The sequence below is a fragment of the Macrotis lagotis genome, chromosome 3 (assembly GCF_037893015.1).
Source record: "Macrotis lagotis isolate mMagLag1 chromosome 3, bilby.v1.9.chrom.fasta, whole genome shotgun sequence".
Lineage (NCBI taxonomy): Eukaryota > Metazoa > Chordata > Mammalia > Peramelemorphia > Peramelidae > Macrotis > Macrotis lagotis.
In genome coordinates, this window is record NC_133660.1 from 223,195,461 (window position 1) to 223,210,228 (window position 14,768).

At 37.1% G+C, this 14,768-nt stretch overlaps 1 protein-coding gene across 2 annotated transcripts in view; it reads left to right on the plus strand.

Moving 5' to 3' along the window:
• LETM1 (leucine zipper and EF-hand containing transmembrane protein 1) overlaps positions 1-14,498 on the plus strand; it is an 84,889-nt gene extending 70,391 nt beyond the window's left edge. For both annotated transcript variants that reach the window (XM_074229939.1, XM_074229940.1), the window contains exons 11-14: positions 813-947; positions 4,844-5,037; positions 7,276-7,432; positions 13,048-14,498. In XM_074229939.1, the coding sequence (XP_074086040.1) occupies positions 813-947; positions 4,844-5,037; positions 7,276-7,432; positions 13,048-13,197 (636 nt within the window). In that variant the 3' untranslated portion in view covers positions 13,198-14,498. The remainder of the gene's footprint in view (positions 1-812; positions 948-4,843; positions 5,038-7,275; positions 7,433-13,047) is intronic.
• Positions 14,499-14,768: the final 270 nt, after the last annotated feature.

Sequence of the window (14,768 nt, forward strand, 5' to 3'; positions counted from 1 at the left end):
GACAAAAACAGGAAATGCAAGTAAAAAAAAATCTACAACAACTATATAAGATGCTCCCAGTTTTTAGACTCCAAATTTTTCAAGAAAGGGTGCATCTTATACATGGGGAAATATGGTAAATTAGTTCTTGACAAAGGTGATATATCTGGCACTTGTTTTTAAAAAATTTTTGTGTAAGGGGCGGCTAGGTGGTGTAGCGGATAAAGCACTGGCCCTGGAGCCAGGAGTACTTAGGTTCAAATCCGGTCTCAGATGCTTAATAATTACCTAGCTGTGTGGCCTTGGGCAAGCCACTTAACCCCGTTTGCCTTGCAGAAACCTAAAAATAAAAATTATGTAAAAGATGGAGTTTAAGCTCATGGGAAGACATCCTTCTTCCATAGCAGTAAATAAATAATAGGGAGATAGGTCCTCACTCTCAGCAAGGGGAGAAGGTCCTGAAAGAATTGCTGAGTTTAGAACCAGCAGATCTACATTTGAGCTGCCTAAGCTCAAACTTCCCTTCACTGTGAGGCTCATTTCCCCATCTGTATAATGGGGTGGTAGTTTAGCTGGTTTTTAAAGATTCTTTTCAATTTTTGAAGTTCCTTGTTCAGACGTCTTGTGAACTTTCCAAGGGGGTCATCCATTCTATATCATTTATGCTCTTGTTAACTTTAATCCCTTCTGTACCTCTGTCCTCAAACTGATAATTAGACCATAGATATTTAGTAGGAATAGAGAGTATTTGAAAACTTGGGGGTCTGTGAAATTATCCAGGAACAAAATTCAAATGTTCTTGTTGATTCTATGAGCTTCTTCCTTTTGTCCAGGGAGAGGAAATAACTAAGGAAGAAATTGACCTGCTTAGTGATGCTTGCACTAAACTGAAGGAGCAAAAGAAATCATTAACCAAAGAGAAGGAGGAGCTCGAGTCACTGAAAGACGATGTTCAGGAATATAATGAGGTACCAAGGATCAGTGGGAAGAGGGATGGGGAAAACAGGAATCTTGATGACAAGTATTTTCCACTTGTGCTTCAAGCTCTCTTCATTGGCTTATTCTTCTCATGATGTTATTGTTTTCAAAGTCCTCCAGGAGACATTGACTTCTGGATTTCAGGCCTGACACCCACAGGAATTGTCATCCCGGATAACTTGCTTCGTTGTTCTAAGTCTATTTCTTCATCTGTAAAAATGGCAATATTCTTGCTTGGTTTCTTTCCCTCAAAGTGTAATAGAACCAGGGATGTTTGGTTTCAGTATTCCTAGACTCCTCTGGTAGTGACCAGGAGAAAAGACTTCTGAGCCCTAATGAGGATGGGTTGCAGCTGACTGGTTCTGCCTCCTTTCCTGAGCAGCAGTATTTTTTTTTTTTATTAAAGAAAGATTTTATTTATTTTGAATTTTAAAATTTTTCCCCTATTCCCTCCCCGCCCCCCAGAAGGCATTCTGTTGGTCTTTACATTGTTTCCGTGATATACATTGATCTAAGTTGAATGTGATGAGAGAGAAATCATATCCTTAAGGGAGAAAGATTAAGTATAAGAGATAGAAAAATTACATAAGTTTTTTTTTTTTCTGAATTAAAGGCAATAGTCTTTGGTCTTTGTTCAAACTCCACACAATTATTTCTTTGGATACAAATGGTATTCTCCATTGCAGATAGCCCTAAATTGTGCCTGATTGTTGCACTGATGGAATGAGCAAATCCATTAAGTTTGATCCTCACCCCCCCCCCCCCCCCATGTTGCTGTTACGGTGTATAAATGTTCTTCTGGTTCTACTCATCTCACTCAGCATCAGTTCATGCAAATCCTTTTAGGCTTCCCTGAATTCCCATTCCTCCTGGTTTCTAATAGAACAATAGTGTTCCATGACATACATATACCATGGTTTGTTAAGCCATCCCTCAATTGAAGGACATTCACTTAATTTCCAATTCTTTGCCACCACAAACAGTACTGCTATGAATATTTTTGTACAAGTAATAATTTTTACCCTTTTTCATCATCTCTTCAGGGTATAGACCCAGTAGTGGTATTTCTGGATCAAAGGGTATGCTCATTTTTGGTGCCCTTTGGCCATAATTCCAAATCAGCAGCAGTATTCTTGATTACTCCCAAGGGTAGAGGTTATATTCATTTTGCCATCAGGAAGTAAGATAGGAGAACTGAGTACTGTCTCTTGTCACCTACCCTATCCCTGGCCTGAGGTTGATTGATAGCTTAGGCAGCCTATAATAGAACAGAAAGGAGAAGGGGAATGGTTTCCTCCCTATGGTAAATTCCCATTTGGTGATAGTTTGCATTGGGAGTGATTTTTACATGTCTTATATGTAGCTGACTGGTGCCATTTTTTTTTATTTTTTCTTGAATTTTACAATTTTCTCCCAGTCTCATGCCCCCCCCCCCCCCCCCCCCCGGCAGTCTGATAGTCTTTACATTGTTCAACGCTATACATTGATCAAAATTGAATGTGTTGAGAGAAAAAACATCCTTAAGGAAAAAATAAAATATAAGAGATAGTAAAATTACATAATAATTTTTTTAATAAAAAGGTAGGGGCGGCTAGGTGGCATAGTGGATAAAACACCAGCCTTGGAGTCAGGAGTACCTGAGTTCAAATCTGGTCTCAGACACTTAATAATTACCTAGCCGTGTGGCCTTGGGCAAGCCACTTAACCCCGTTTGCCTTGCAAAAAAAAACCTAAAAAAAAATAAAGGTAATAGTCTTTGTTCTTTATTTAAACTCCACAATTCTTTCTTTGGATACAGATGGTATTCTCTGGGGCAGCTAGGTGGCACAGTGGATAGAGTGCTGGTCCTGGAGTCAGGAGTAACTGAGTTCAAATCCAGCCTCAGACACTTAATAATTATCTAGTTGTGTGGCCTTGGGCAGGGCAAGTCACTTAACCCCATTTGCCTTGGAAAAACCTAAAAAAAAATACTACAGATGGTATTCTCTATTGCTGATACTCTAAAATTGTTCTTGATTGTTGCACTGATCAAATGAGCAAGTCCATTAAGGTTGATCATCATCCCCATTTTTTTTTAGGGTCTACAATGTTCTTCTGTTTCTGCTCATCTCTCTCAGCATCAGTTCATGCACATCCTTTGAGGCTTCTCTGAATTCCCATCCCTCCTGGTTTCTAATAGAACAATAGTGTTCTATCACATACATATACCACAATTTGTTTAGCCATTCCCCAGTAGATAGACATTCACTCATTTTCCAATTCTTTGCCACCACAAAACAGGGCTGCTATGAATATTTTTGTACAAGTGGTGTTTTTACCCTTTTTCATGATCTCTTCAGAGTATAGCCCCAGTAGTGATATTGCTGGATCAAAGGGTATGCACATTTTTATTGCCCTTTGGGCATAATTCCAAATTACTCTCCAGAAATGTTGGATGAGTTCACAGTTCCAGACAGGTGCCATTATTCCAAAATCCCCTCATTATTGCCCTGTTTAATTAACTAGTGTATGAAAGAAAGATATTTAGAATCATTTCTTCTTCTTCTTCTTCTTCTTGTAAGACAATGGTGTTAAGTGGCTTGCCCAAGGCCACAACAGCTAGGATAATAAGTGTCTGAGGCTGGATTTGAACTCAAGATACTCCTGACTCCAGGGCCCGTGCTCTATCCACTGCGCCACCTAGCTGCCCTCTATAATCATTTCTTCTTGAAATAAATAAGTATTGTATAACCACAGAAATGGAAATATTTTATAGAGAAAATGAAGATGGATATCCAAAACTGCCTTCTAGAATGACAAGGCAAAAAACTCTTAATGGTTTATGATGTTTCTTTCTGGGATTAAGATTGAGATAAAAGTAAAATTATGGTTCTAATCTTAAATGTATGTAGTTAAAAGTCTGCATAACATCTTATAAACTGAATATTTTCAGAGAAGAGGAAATAATAATTTCATTTAATAAATAATTTATTTCAGCTTACTTTCTGACATCATGCTCATTTTTCATTTGAAGTTAAATTTGAATTACCAGTAGCACATATCTTGACATACTATTGTTTAATTGCTATGTAATTGTAAAATGTAAATAATAGGCCACAAACATGGAACAGAACTCAAAAAGTACACTAATTTCCTTTAGTACAAAATTAGGGTAGCCTTAATTTCCCAAATGTAAGAAGACAAATCTTTTTATTGTTACTTTAAAAGGATTTTATATATCATGCAAAAGAAATGAAACTTGACCTTTAACATCTATATATTGGCCTGAAGTAGGAGAGTCTTAGATCTGCTAGTATTAGTTTGTTTTCTTAATAAAGCTTACTAAAGATTTAATTTCACAGAGGTGGGGTGGGAATGAACCAAGCTAAAATATTTTTCTTCATTATAGTGTTCATTTTGCTATTTAGCTTAATAGCCTAAAACCATATAGTCAACTCATAGTCCTAAAATTTGACTTTGGGATAATTTATGATATGGATATTAAATCCAAAAATAGGCTTCCTTTCCCTTGCCTTTCTGGTGATTAGAGACAATTGTATACTCTCAATTGTGTGTCCCCCCCATGCCTCCAAAAAAGTCTGTGTGTGTGTGTGTGTGTGTGTGTGTGTGTGTGTGTGTGTGTGTGTGTGTGTGTGTGTCTGTGTCTGTGTGTGTCTGTGTGTGTCTGTGTGTAGTGTGTGAATTATATACATAGATACATATAGACAGAAAGAGCATGCAATTCTTGTGATTGACAGCAATGAAAACTCTCTAAGTGTCTGATATATCATTATATCTTGTCAGTGTTGGTGCTCTTCAATTTTATTACTTCCTTGAGGTTATGCTGTATTTAAATTTAAATATATCTTATGAAAATTTAATGTGTCTTTTTTTAAACCATCATTAGGATTTGCAAGAGCTCAGAAAGGAACTTTCCAAGAGTGGTCAAGAAGAGATTATGGAAGAATCTAAAGCAAGCAAGAGATTATCCAAGAGGGTGAACCAGATGATTGGACAGATAGGAAAAATACTTAATGAATTAGAGACAGATCAAAAGAAAGAAGCAGGCAATATGGACAGTAGTAATGCAGTTGCTACAGGGTAAGTATTGATAATTTAAGTTGGATTTAATTTTTTGTAGTGGTCTGACTTTTAAATACAGTGTTACTTTCAGATATTAGGGGGAAATTGTTTTAATTACTTTATAAATATTCTATCTTGAACACTTTTTTGTATTTTTTTCCAATTACTTGTAAAGATAGTTTTCAACAATCATTTCGTGTAAGATTTTGAGTTCTAAGTTTTTCTCCCCCCCCCCCCCCCCAGCCTAGTCAGTATGATAGAGGTTGTTGCATATATATCACTTTAAAAAAAAAAGTTCTTCCAAGAACCAGAGAGCTGTAGTGTTTAGTCTTTTCCCATCCCCCTTCAGTAACATGATTGGGGCTCAGCAAATGTAGATGAAGAAGAGCTACGATTTATTTAGGTCCTAATTTTTTCTGGAACTATAAATATTGCTTGGATATAGAAATTAATTAGTGACTAGATATTTTCTCTGCTTTAATGGCATATAAATGACAATATAGAAAGATTTGTAGGATCTAGAAATAAAAAAATGGAAGAATAGATGATATAGTTTCTAGAATTCTGGTCAAATACCATAAAAATGCTTTTGTATAGTTTTTATTCTGAATCTTTATTTTTTCCTGGTAATGAGTTTGTAAAGAAGTTCTGATATGATGAGAAAGATGACAAAAGCAAGGAGAGGATCAAGGATTTTGATGGATGAGAAACCACTTCATCTAATTTGGTATTAATGTTTATATAGAAATTGTTCCTTTTTTCTTTTTAATTTTAAGTTGATTATAGACCTTTGATCAAATAGCCACATCCTAGGAAGAGAAAAATATCCCATAGTTTAAAATTATTAAAAAAGCAGACTAAAACACGTGGGTCTTGCGTACTCTTATCATAGAATTCTATTTAAACCAGATCTCTGGGTTCTATCAGCCATTGATGGGCTGATGTACTTTTCTTCTCTTATGGTCTGTATTCCATGACTGTACAGTATACTTCCAATGTGACTCTCCATCTCATCGTAGAATCAGTCTGTTTTTCTGAAAGCAAATATCTTTCCTAGACTGTGCATAATGCAATCTTTCCAGATTCTTTTCTGATAGAAATGGAGCAGTAATTCTATGAATTGTATTTTAAAGAATTCTTCATATTGTAATGGATACACAAAAGGTTTTTTTTAATCAGATTCCTAGTCTCTTAATGAGTGCTATGTTTCAGTGATATAGTAACTATATCTAAGGGTAGAAACCAAAAAGTGCACCAGAGTTTATGCTTTATCATATATATTTTTTTAAAAGTCTTTCATCTTATTTTTGGATAAGAAATTAGAGAAGGGCAAGGCAGAAGCTTAAGTTTAGGGAAGAAAACCCAAAAAGACTTTGGGCAGATTAAATGGTAGGTTTAAGGTAAAGGAAGGAATAGGAAGGAGGTGGGGTTTGGAGTCAGTTTTGGTTCAGAAAGAAGAAGGAATGGGTGCCAAGTTCAGAGCTCTTTCTTTCTGTCAATTAGAGGGGAAAGAAAAATCAGGATATGCAAATTAAATCCATGGGTGCAAACTGTCAGAAGATTTTAATGGAAGTATCCAGTGATAGGTTAGATTTTGAGGATTTTGCTTGTTCAAAGGTTCTAGAAATGAAGACCAGAGATCCATATTGCTTTAGGGTGAAACTGTATATGGGATTCATCTGATGTGCATACTTTGAAGAGAAAGTTATGTCAGGGTCCTGTCTCTTGAAAACAGAAGAGAAAGTGATAACTAATTTAGATGTAATGTACAGACATTCTAAAAGCCCATTATGTGGAACAAAAGTGTGACTCTTAACCAAAGTCCCAAAGGGAACACAACATTCTGAGCACTTGATATTTTTTCAGGGGGAGCACATTTCTGGTCTATATGGTCATTTTTACTAATGAACTTAATAATTTAAGGAAAAAAGTATCCTTAAATTCTTCCTTAAAATTTATGACATTATAAATGGTTCCTATCACTTCTGTTACCTTAACATTTCTCAAATTTCTTAATTGGGGAAGATCTTGGGACCAACAGACTATGTAGCTGGGGTGGAATGTTTTACCCTAAATATATTGTCATTAATATGAATAGGACTTTGGACAGCAGTGTTACCACCAGTAGAGCTATTTGAGTTCAAGGGGCAGGTCATGTGGTCTGCATTCTGCAGTGGGAGGTGATGACATGCTTCTTTTCCTTGCATATATCTCTTTCTAGTTCTTCTGTTCATAGTAACTGTTTGCCATATACAGATTCGGTTTCCCCCTTAAGGAAAATGTCATCACCATTGGTGAGCTCATAAATGTGATGAAACAAGTTGAGCAAATTCCAGAGAGCAAATTGATAAAATTGGCTACTGCCCTGGATGGAAACAAGGATGGCAAGATTAACATAGATGATGTTGCCAAGGTAAGTGTCAAGTGAGATTTAATCGTGACAAAAGAGTGCAGAGCTATGTAGAATTTTACCAATGTGCAGAGATTTACCTTAGCTTTTGCAGAGTGTGTATTGTGGGGTACAATCTGTGCTTTCTTTCATAGGGTACCAAATCTATCCTTAGAATTTGGAATATTTCTTTTTTTTTCTCATTCACTACCTTTTTTTTTGTTTTTTTGAATTTTACAATTTTCGCTCCAATCTCACTTCCCTCCCCTCCCCCTCCCCCCCCCCCAACAGAAGGCAGTCTGATATAGTCTTTTTTTTTTTACAAGGGAAATGGGGTTAAGTGGCTTGCCCAAGGCCACACAGCTAAGTAATTATTAAGTGTCTGAGGCCGGATTTGAACCCAGGTACTCCTGACTCCAGGGCCGGTGCTTTATCCACTGTGCCACCTAGCCACCCCTGATATAGTCTTTACATTGTTTCCATGTTATACATTGATCAAAGTTGAATCTGTTGAGAGAGAAATCATATCCTTAAGGAGAAAAAATAAAGTATAAGAGATAGTAAAATTATATATCTTTTTCTTAAAATTAAAAGTAATAGCTTTTGGTCTTTGTTTAAACTCCATAATTCTTTCTTTGGCTATCGATAGTATTCTCCATCACAGGTACCCTAAAGTTGTCCCTGATTGTTGCACTGATGAAATGACTTAAGTCCATTAAGATTGATCATCACCCCCATGTTGCTTTTATGGTATACATTATTCTTCTGGTTCTGCTCATCTCTCTCAGCATCAGTTCATGCAAATCCTTCCAGGCTTCTCTGAATTCCCATCCCTCCTGGTTTCTAATAGAACAGTAATGCTCCATCACATACATATACCACAATTTGTTTAGCCATTCCCCAGTAGATAGACATTCACTCATTTTCCAATTCTTTGCCACACAAACAGGAATATTTTTGTACAAGTAATGTTTTTACTCTTTTCTGATCTCTTCAGGGTATAGACCCAGTAGTGGTTTTGCTGGATTGTCCTTTGGGCGAAATTCCAAATTGCTCTGATTTGGAGTATTTCTAGGGGCCTACATTCTAATACGTAGAATTAAAACAAAGAAGACAAACTACTCAAACATACTGAAAGTTTTCAGTGTTCAGGTTTCAGTTATGAAATAGGAACAGAATTCAGTTAAAAAACAAAATCATTTTATTGTCTAATTCCAGTATTTTTTGTATTCTAAGCTGCTACCTTCATTTTAGATTCTCTTGTCTTCTTTGAAATTGTCCTGTAGGGGTGGCTAGGTGGCGTAGTGGATAAAGCACCGGCCTTGGAGTCAGGAGTACCTGGGTTCAAATCCGGTCTCAGACACTTAATAATTACCTAGCTGTGTGGCCTTGGCCAAGCCACTTAACCCCATTTGTCTTGCAAAAACCTTAAAAAAAAAAAGAAAGAAAAAAGAAATTGTCCTGTAAACTTGGGGTGTGTGGGGGGGAACTTTTCAGATCATAAAATTGGCAAAATATTAATCTAGTAAACGAAAGAGAAATTATGACAGAAGCCTTTAGTTAAAATTATTCGATATTAATTTGTTCAGATTGCTATTGTTATATGTTTTTTGTTGCTTTTTGCTTGTGTTATGTTGAATAGATCCTGGAAAAGGATTATATTTTAATTACTTTGTATTTTTCTTATTGTTAGTTTCTTTTTATTTTTTCTTTTTATTTATTTAAGGCAGTGGGATTAAGTGACTTGCCCAAGGCCACACAGCTAGGTAATTATTAAGTGTCTGAGGCTGGATTTGAACTCAGGTTCTTCTGACTCCAGGGCTGGTGCTCTATCCACTGCGCCACCTAGCAGCCCCTCATTGTTAGTTTCTAACATCTGCCTGCTTCTTTCCCTTTTCTATCACAAACTTTCCAAAAATAAAAATTTTAAGTGGAAATTTTGACTAGCTTTAAAAATCAAAATGAAATGTCCTTCAAATCTACTACCTTCACCAGAGGAATGTTAATGTGTAATAGGGTGAGGATAGCACAGGGTGAGAAATGTAAGTCCATTCATTCTATCCTGTTCATTTACTTTAAAAAAAAAACTTAGAAAATAGACTGTCCTGTAGGTCACCACATGCTTGTAAAGAACCTTGAGCATCTTTCTCAGTAATTTTTATGGATCATATGTTTGTAGCCAAGTTGTTATGTTTAGCTATTTCAATATCTTTTTTAGGAAGAGGGTCAATATCATTATACTTGGTTCTTATTGTAAATCCCATTTTTATTCTTCAACATTGGTTGGAATGTAATCTCTCTTGACCTTGCCAAGATAGTTTTTGATAGTTGCCCATTGCAAATAATTTTTTTTTTAACTTCTTTGACTTTCATTCTGGTCAACGAAAGAGATCTTTAAACTGACTAGGATCAAAGCCCTGTCTCACTAGATTAGGCCTACCATGTTGACAAAAAGAGCCACTAAACACTCTGCAAGAGGGTAGGGGAGAGTTATCTAAATTCAATTCTAGAAAAAAATATTTTCCTCTTAAACCATATGATTTCTTCCTCATTTCCTCAGATTTCATTAAGGAAACTGTTTCAACCCCCAATCATCTCCCTTCCTGGTAACTTTATTTCTCTAACCATAGCTGTGCTAGACCAGCACCAGCTTTCTCTGGATTACTGGTCTTGAGATTTCACAGGAAGTCCTAATTAGAAAGATCCTGAGGCATATTAAAATGACAGATGGTTCTTCTTTCCCCCATATTCCCAAATAACTGAGGGGTGGTGGTAGTGAAGAAACAGAAGACTTAGAAGTAGTTTTAAAGTGTGTATCTCTGTAGGAAATTTGGAACAAATTGAGAAAGTATGGGCTAGGAGCAGGATCTCCATAATGGAGAGTTGCACTGGGGTGGAACCATTAAATTCCTCTATTTGATTTTTCGTGTTTGTGTGTGTGTATGTATGTATGTGTGCATGTGTGCATGCACATACATATAGACATACATGAATCTGTGTGTATATATATATATATATATATATATATATATTTCTTTGTTGTCATATCAAGGGGCAAAGGTAAGCATAAATAAACACATTCCCTAGAGGCCTCTACTTGAATCAAGTAGATTCTTTCTCTTTCCTTTTTTTTTTAGGTTTTTGCAAGGCAAATGGGGTTAAGTGGCTTGCCCAAGGCCACACAGCTAGGTAATTATTAAGTGTCTGAGACCAGATTTGAACCCAGGTACTCCTGACTTCAGGGCCAGTGCTTTATCCACTACGCCACCTAGCCACCTCCTCTTTGCATATTTTTGCAAATGTGTGCTCCATGTTTGTCCATACTTCAGATCCTAGACTTAGAGTTGGAAGGAACCTTAGAGATGATGTAGTCTGGGTCTCCTCATTTTAGTGGTAAACAGCCTGAGGTCCAGAGAAGAGAATATGTTGCCTAAGATCACTAGTTGGTTGGTGACTGAGTCAGACTTTGCTTTGGAGCCTGTGATTCTAAATTTGGAATTCCCCATACTCTGGACACCACGATCATGAAACTCTTGACTAAACCATCTGTTCCAACCTCATGGCATTCTCTGTGATGGGGTCTAAAGTGCCAGCAAGTGAAAAGGAAATTCTTTCACTTTCCTGGGCCTCAGTTTTCTTCCTGTAATATAAGAGGGTTGGACATAGTGACTTCCCAGAACTCTTCTAACTCTAGATCCTCAGGATCTTCCCTACTTTGTGAGGAATAAGCTTTTTGTAGCTCTTTTTGTACCTTAATAAGAATTTTTATTAAAGCTTATTTGGGAATAGGGTTACATATTTAATTTTTTCCCTGTGTTTTTTATGTATTATATCCCATTAGGACCTAACTGGTTGAGAAAAAAAGGAAATTGAAAATGAAATTGTAGTTATATGTCATGATGCTCAGCCATTTTTTTTTAAATTTCATAGAAACATAGGAACTTTCTGTGGTTGAAATTTGTGAAAGTCTTTTAAAAAATTTTTTTATTGATGCTTATGAGTATAAACATGGAAACTTCCTGTGGACACATTGAATTGACAGAAATCTGTTAAGCACCTGTTGTGTGCCAAACACTGTTTAGATTCTGGGAGTACAAAACCTCTTAGAAAATAGGCCTCTGTAGGGGAGTGGGGGGCAGGGGAAAGTACATATACAGATTGTGAGTTGCTTTGTGAGGTCAAAAGGAAGAATTAGGAAAAAACTACTTCAAGTGAGGGAGGTAGCATTTGAACTAGGCAATTGGGATGAAGAGGATGGGCAAAGTTGACATTTCAGACACAGGGAAGAACCATGATGAGCCTTGGCATAGAGCTTTTAGGAGTCCATTATAACATGGTTTAAGGGCAGTTAGGATGGATGGAGCACTGGCCTTGGATTCAGGAGGATGGGAGTTTGAATCCAGCCTCAGACACTTGCCACTTACTAGCTATGGGACCTTGGGCAAGTCACTTCAACCTGATGGTCTTCAATCCAGGGCAATATCCAATTGTCCCGATTCATATCTGGCCACTGGACCCAGATGACCCTGGAGGAGAAAGTGAGGATAGTGACTTAGCACAGTCCCCCTCACTCAAATCCAATTCATGTGTTTGTCATCACATCAGCTCCTTGATGTTGTGGTCTAATTTGAAAATAAGTAAACATTATGGTTTATAGAAAGTGTGCGGGCAGTAGACCTGAAACCCCTTAGAATCTTTGGGGATTTTGACAATTTGTTTAATGTCCCTGAATCTCATTTTTTTCATTTGTCAAATGGGTATGGTAATATCCTACATATCCAGCTTCAACAGGATGTTTGTTGTGAGGACCAAATGAGGTGCTGTGTATACCGATCTTTTTACCAGTGCACGTTCCACTATAGTTACCAAACCAGGGTCTCGGGTTCTGATTCATTTAGCTTAGCTATGACCTGAAACTCTGTTCCACTTGCTCTGGGCTCCATTCATAAACCCCAGAAACATAGGGATGATCCCTGAGGCAGGAAGGGAGCTGTTGTCTCTGGTAAACTTAGATTCCTGATTGCCATATTTAGGCTTCCTTTTGCTTCTCCTTTCCCACAGCTGCGTTTTCTTTTTATTTTCTCCTTTTTGCTTCCTCCCTGACCAGGTTTCCTCTTCATCATGATTGCTATGCTAGTACTGCTCTTCTTGGTGTTGTCTGGTGTATCATTCTTTGTAGCTGGGTGTGTGGTCTGCAGAGAGGACTCCAGTTTTGTAGGTTGTGACCCTGGAGTGCAGAACCTACTCTGGCCCCAGCATGTTCTGTCACTTGTCCAGCCCTCCTGGGCTTGATTCCCAGGAGCCCCAGGGATGGCCAGGAGTTCCATGAGGGTCAACAGAAGTTTCATCTTCATGGTACTGCAAAAAATTCAAAATAGTTTTTAACATTACTTAAAAGTTAATACGGTCATGGAAGGAAACTTCCTCAGAAAACATTTAGTCCAGTCCTTCATTTTACTGAGTCCCAGAGAGACAAAGCCATGCAGATAGTATGTAGTTGAGTCAGAATTGGAACACAGGTCCTCTGACTCTAAATGTGGCATGCTTCCACACTTGGGTGAGCTTGTGAATAGGTAAGTGGTGTGGCCATTGGAAAGTTTTCATTGTGTGACTGCCATGTTCTGTTTGGGTTCCCGTAGGTCATTGAATTGATTGACAAAGAAGACATCGACATCTCCACGGGCCAAGTCACCGAGATTGTGGCATTGCTTCAAAAGGAAGAGGCAGTTGAAGAGAAGGAGAAGGCAAAGGAAAAGGCTGAGAAAGAAGCTGCAGAAATAAAAATTTAAGCCTCAGCCTCAGTGCAGCTGGAGCTCTAGAGAAGAGGCAGTTTGTATCCTAGGTAGCACAGAACAGAGGCCTCCTCCTCATGCTTGAATCTTTGGTGGTGATTTTGCTTTGAGACAATGCTAGTGGCAAAGCAGCTATTTTTCTGGAATAAAGCAGACACTTCCATGATCAAATAAGTAATTTTCTATCATTCCATGAAGATGAGAGCAATCTGGACCCTTCCCCCCCTTCTCGTTCCATGAAATCATGTATTTGTTCATGTCCCTATGGAGTCTGATTCCAACAACTGGTTTATTTGCAGAATATAACCGTGCCCACCATGGGCACTTACAGTTAGTTGGACCCTAAACTATCATGTAATAATGATTGATTTAAGAGGGGGCAAGGTGGGACAGAAAGTGTCCAGTCCCATCTTTCCTACTTTGACAAAAAATTTTCAGGTAATTTTTTTCCCCCCTTGAATCTAAAATGATACTTTTCTTCATATGAGTTAGAACTTTGTTTTCCCAGGTGAGCTCTTTCAGATGTTTAAAACTAAATTAATTCAAATTCCTACTCTTCAGATTGGGGGCCAATGTTTCACTTTTTTATTTTGTCAGTTGAGGTTTGGGTTTGTTTTTGAAGCTTTTTGAGATGTTATTTTTTTCCCCTTTCTGTATTTCTTTTTTGGTTGCCCTATCAGTCTTTAAATTGGACAGTATATTTCTAGGGATATATTCATATTACATTTAAATGAAAATTTGATTTTTTAAAAAGATAAAAATATATGAATGTATGCCCCAGAAATAAAATATAATTCAAATCTCAGAATAGACTTCCATCAGCATAAAACTGTTACTATTTTGAAAATTGTTTATTTTCTTCTTATTTAATGTGTGAATAACAATGATATCATCTGACTACTTTTTAAAACAATTTTTTATGCTTGCACATTATGAGTCAGGGAATGATTTCTTTTTAGGAGATGGGGAGTGGTTTTCATCCTAGTGATAACACTCTTGACCTGTCTGGCAAATATATTCTCTTACACATATCTAGCATATCTGTTTTAAAATTAGCTTGTATCAATTATTCTTTGGAAAAACAATTGAATGAAGAGGTGAATGTTGTCAACTAGTGTATTTGAATTGACTGTACCAAATCATTTTATTCTCTGAACTGTTTGATATTTGAGTAAATAATTGCTTTTTTGAGTTTTTAAATGAGTAGATTTTATCAATTGTCCTTATTTTCAAGTTTTAGCTTAATAGAGCAGGACACATTATGAATTTGTTTAGTTGTGTTTTTTTTTTTTTGGCAAGGCAATGGGCTTAGGTGGCTTGCCCAAGACCACACAGCTAGGTGGCCTTAGTGTCTGAAGGCAGGATTTCAGCTCAGGTCCTCCTGACTCCAGGGCCGGTGCTCTGTTCACTGCCCCACCTAACTGCCCTAGGAATTGTCCTCTTTAAAACTACTGTTTTTAAACTCTGTGATTCATACTTTTTTAATCAGTTACCAACCATTTCCTATTTCAATAGCACTTCTGCTATGTTAAAAAAAAAATCTAAGCACTCCCCTTGGATTGGTTAGT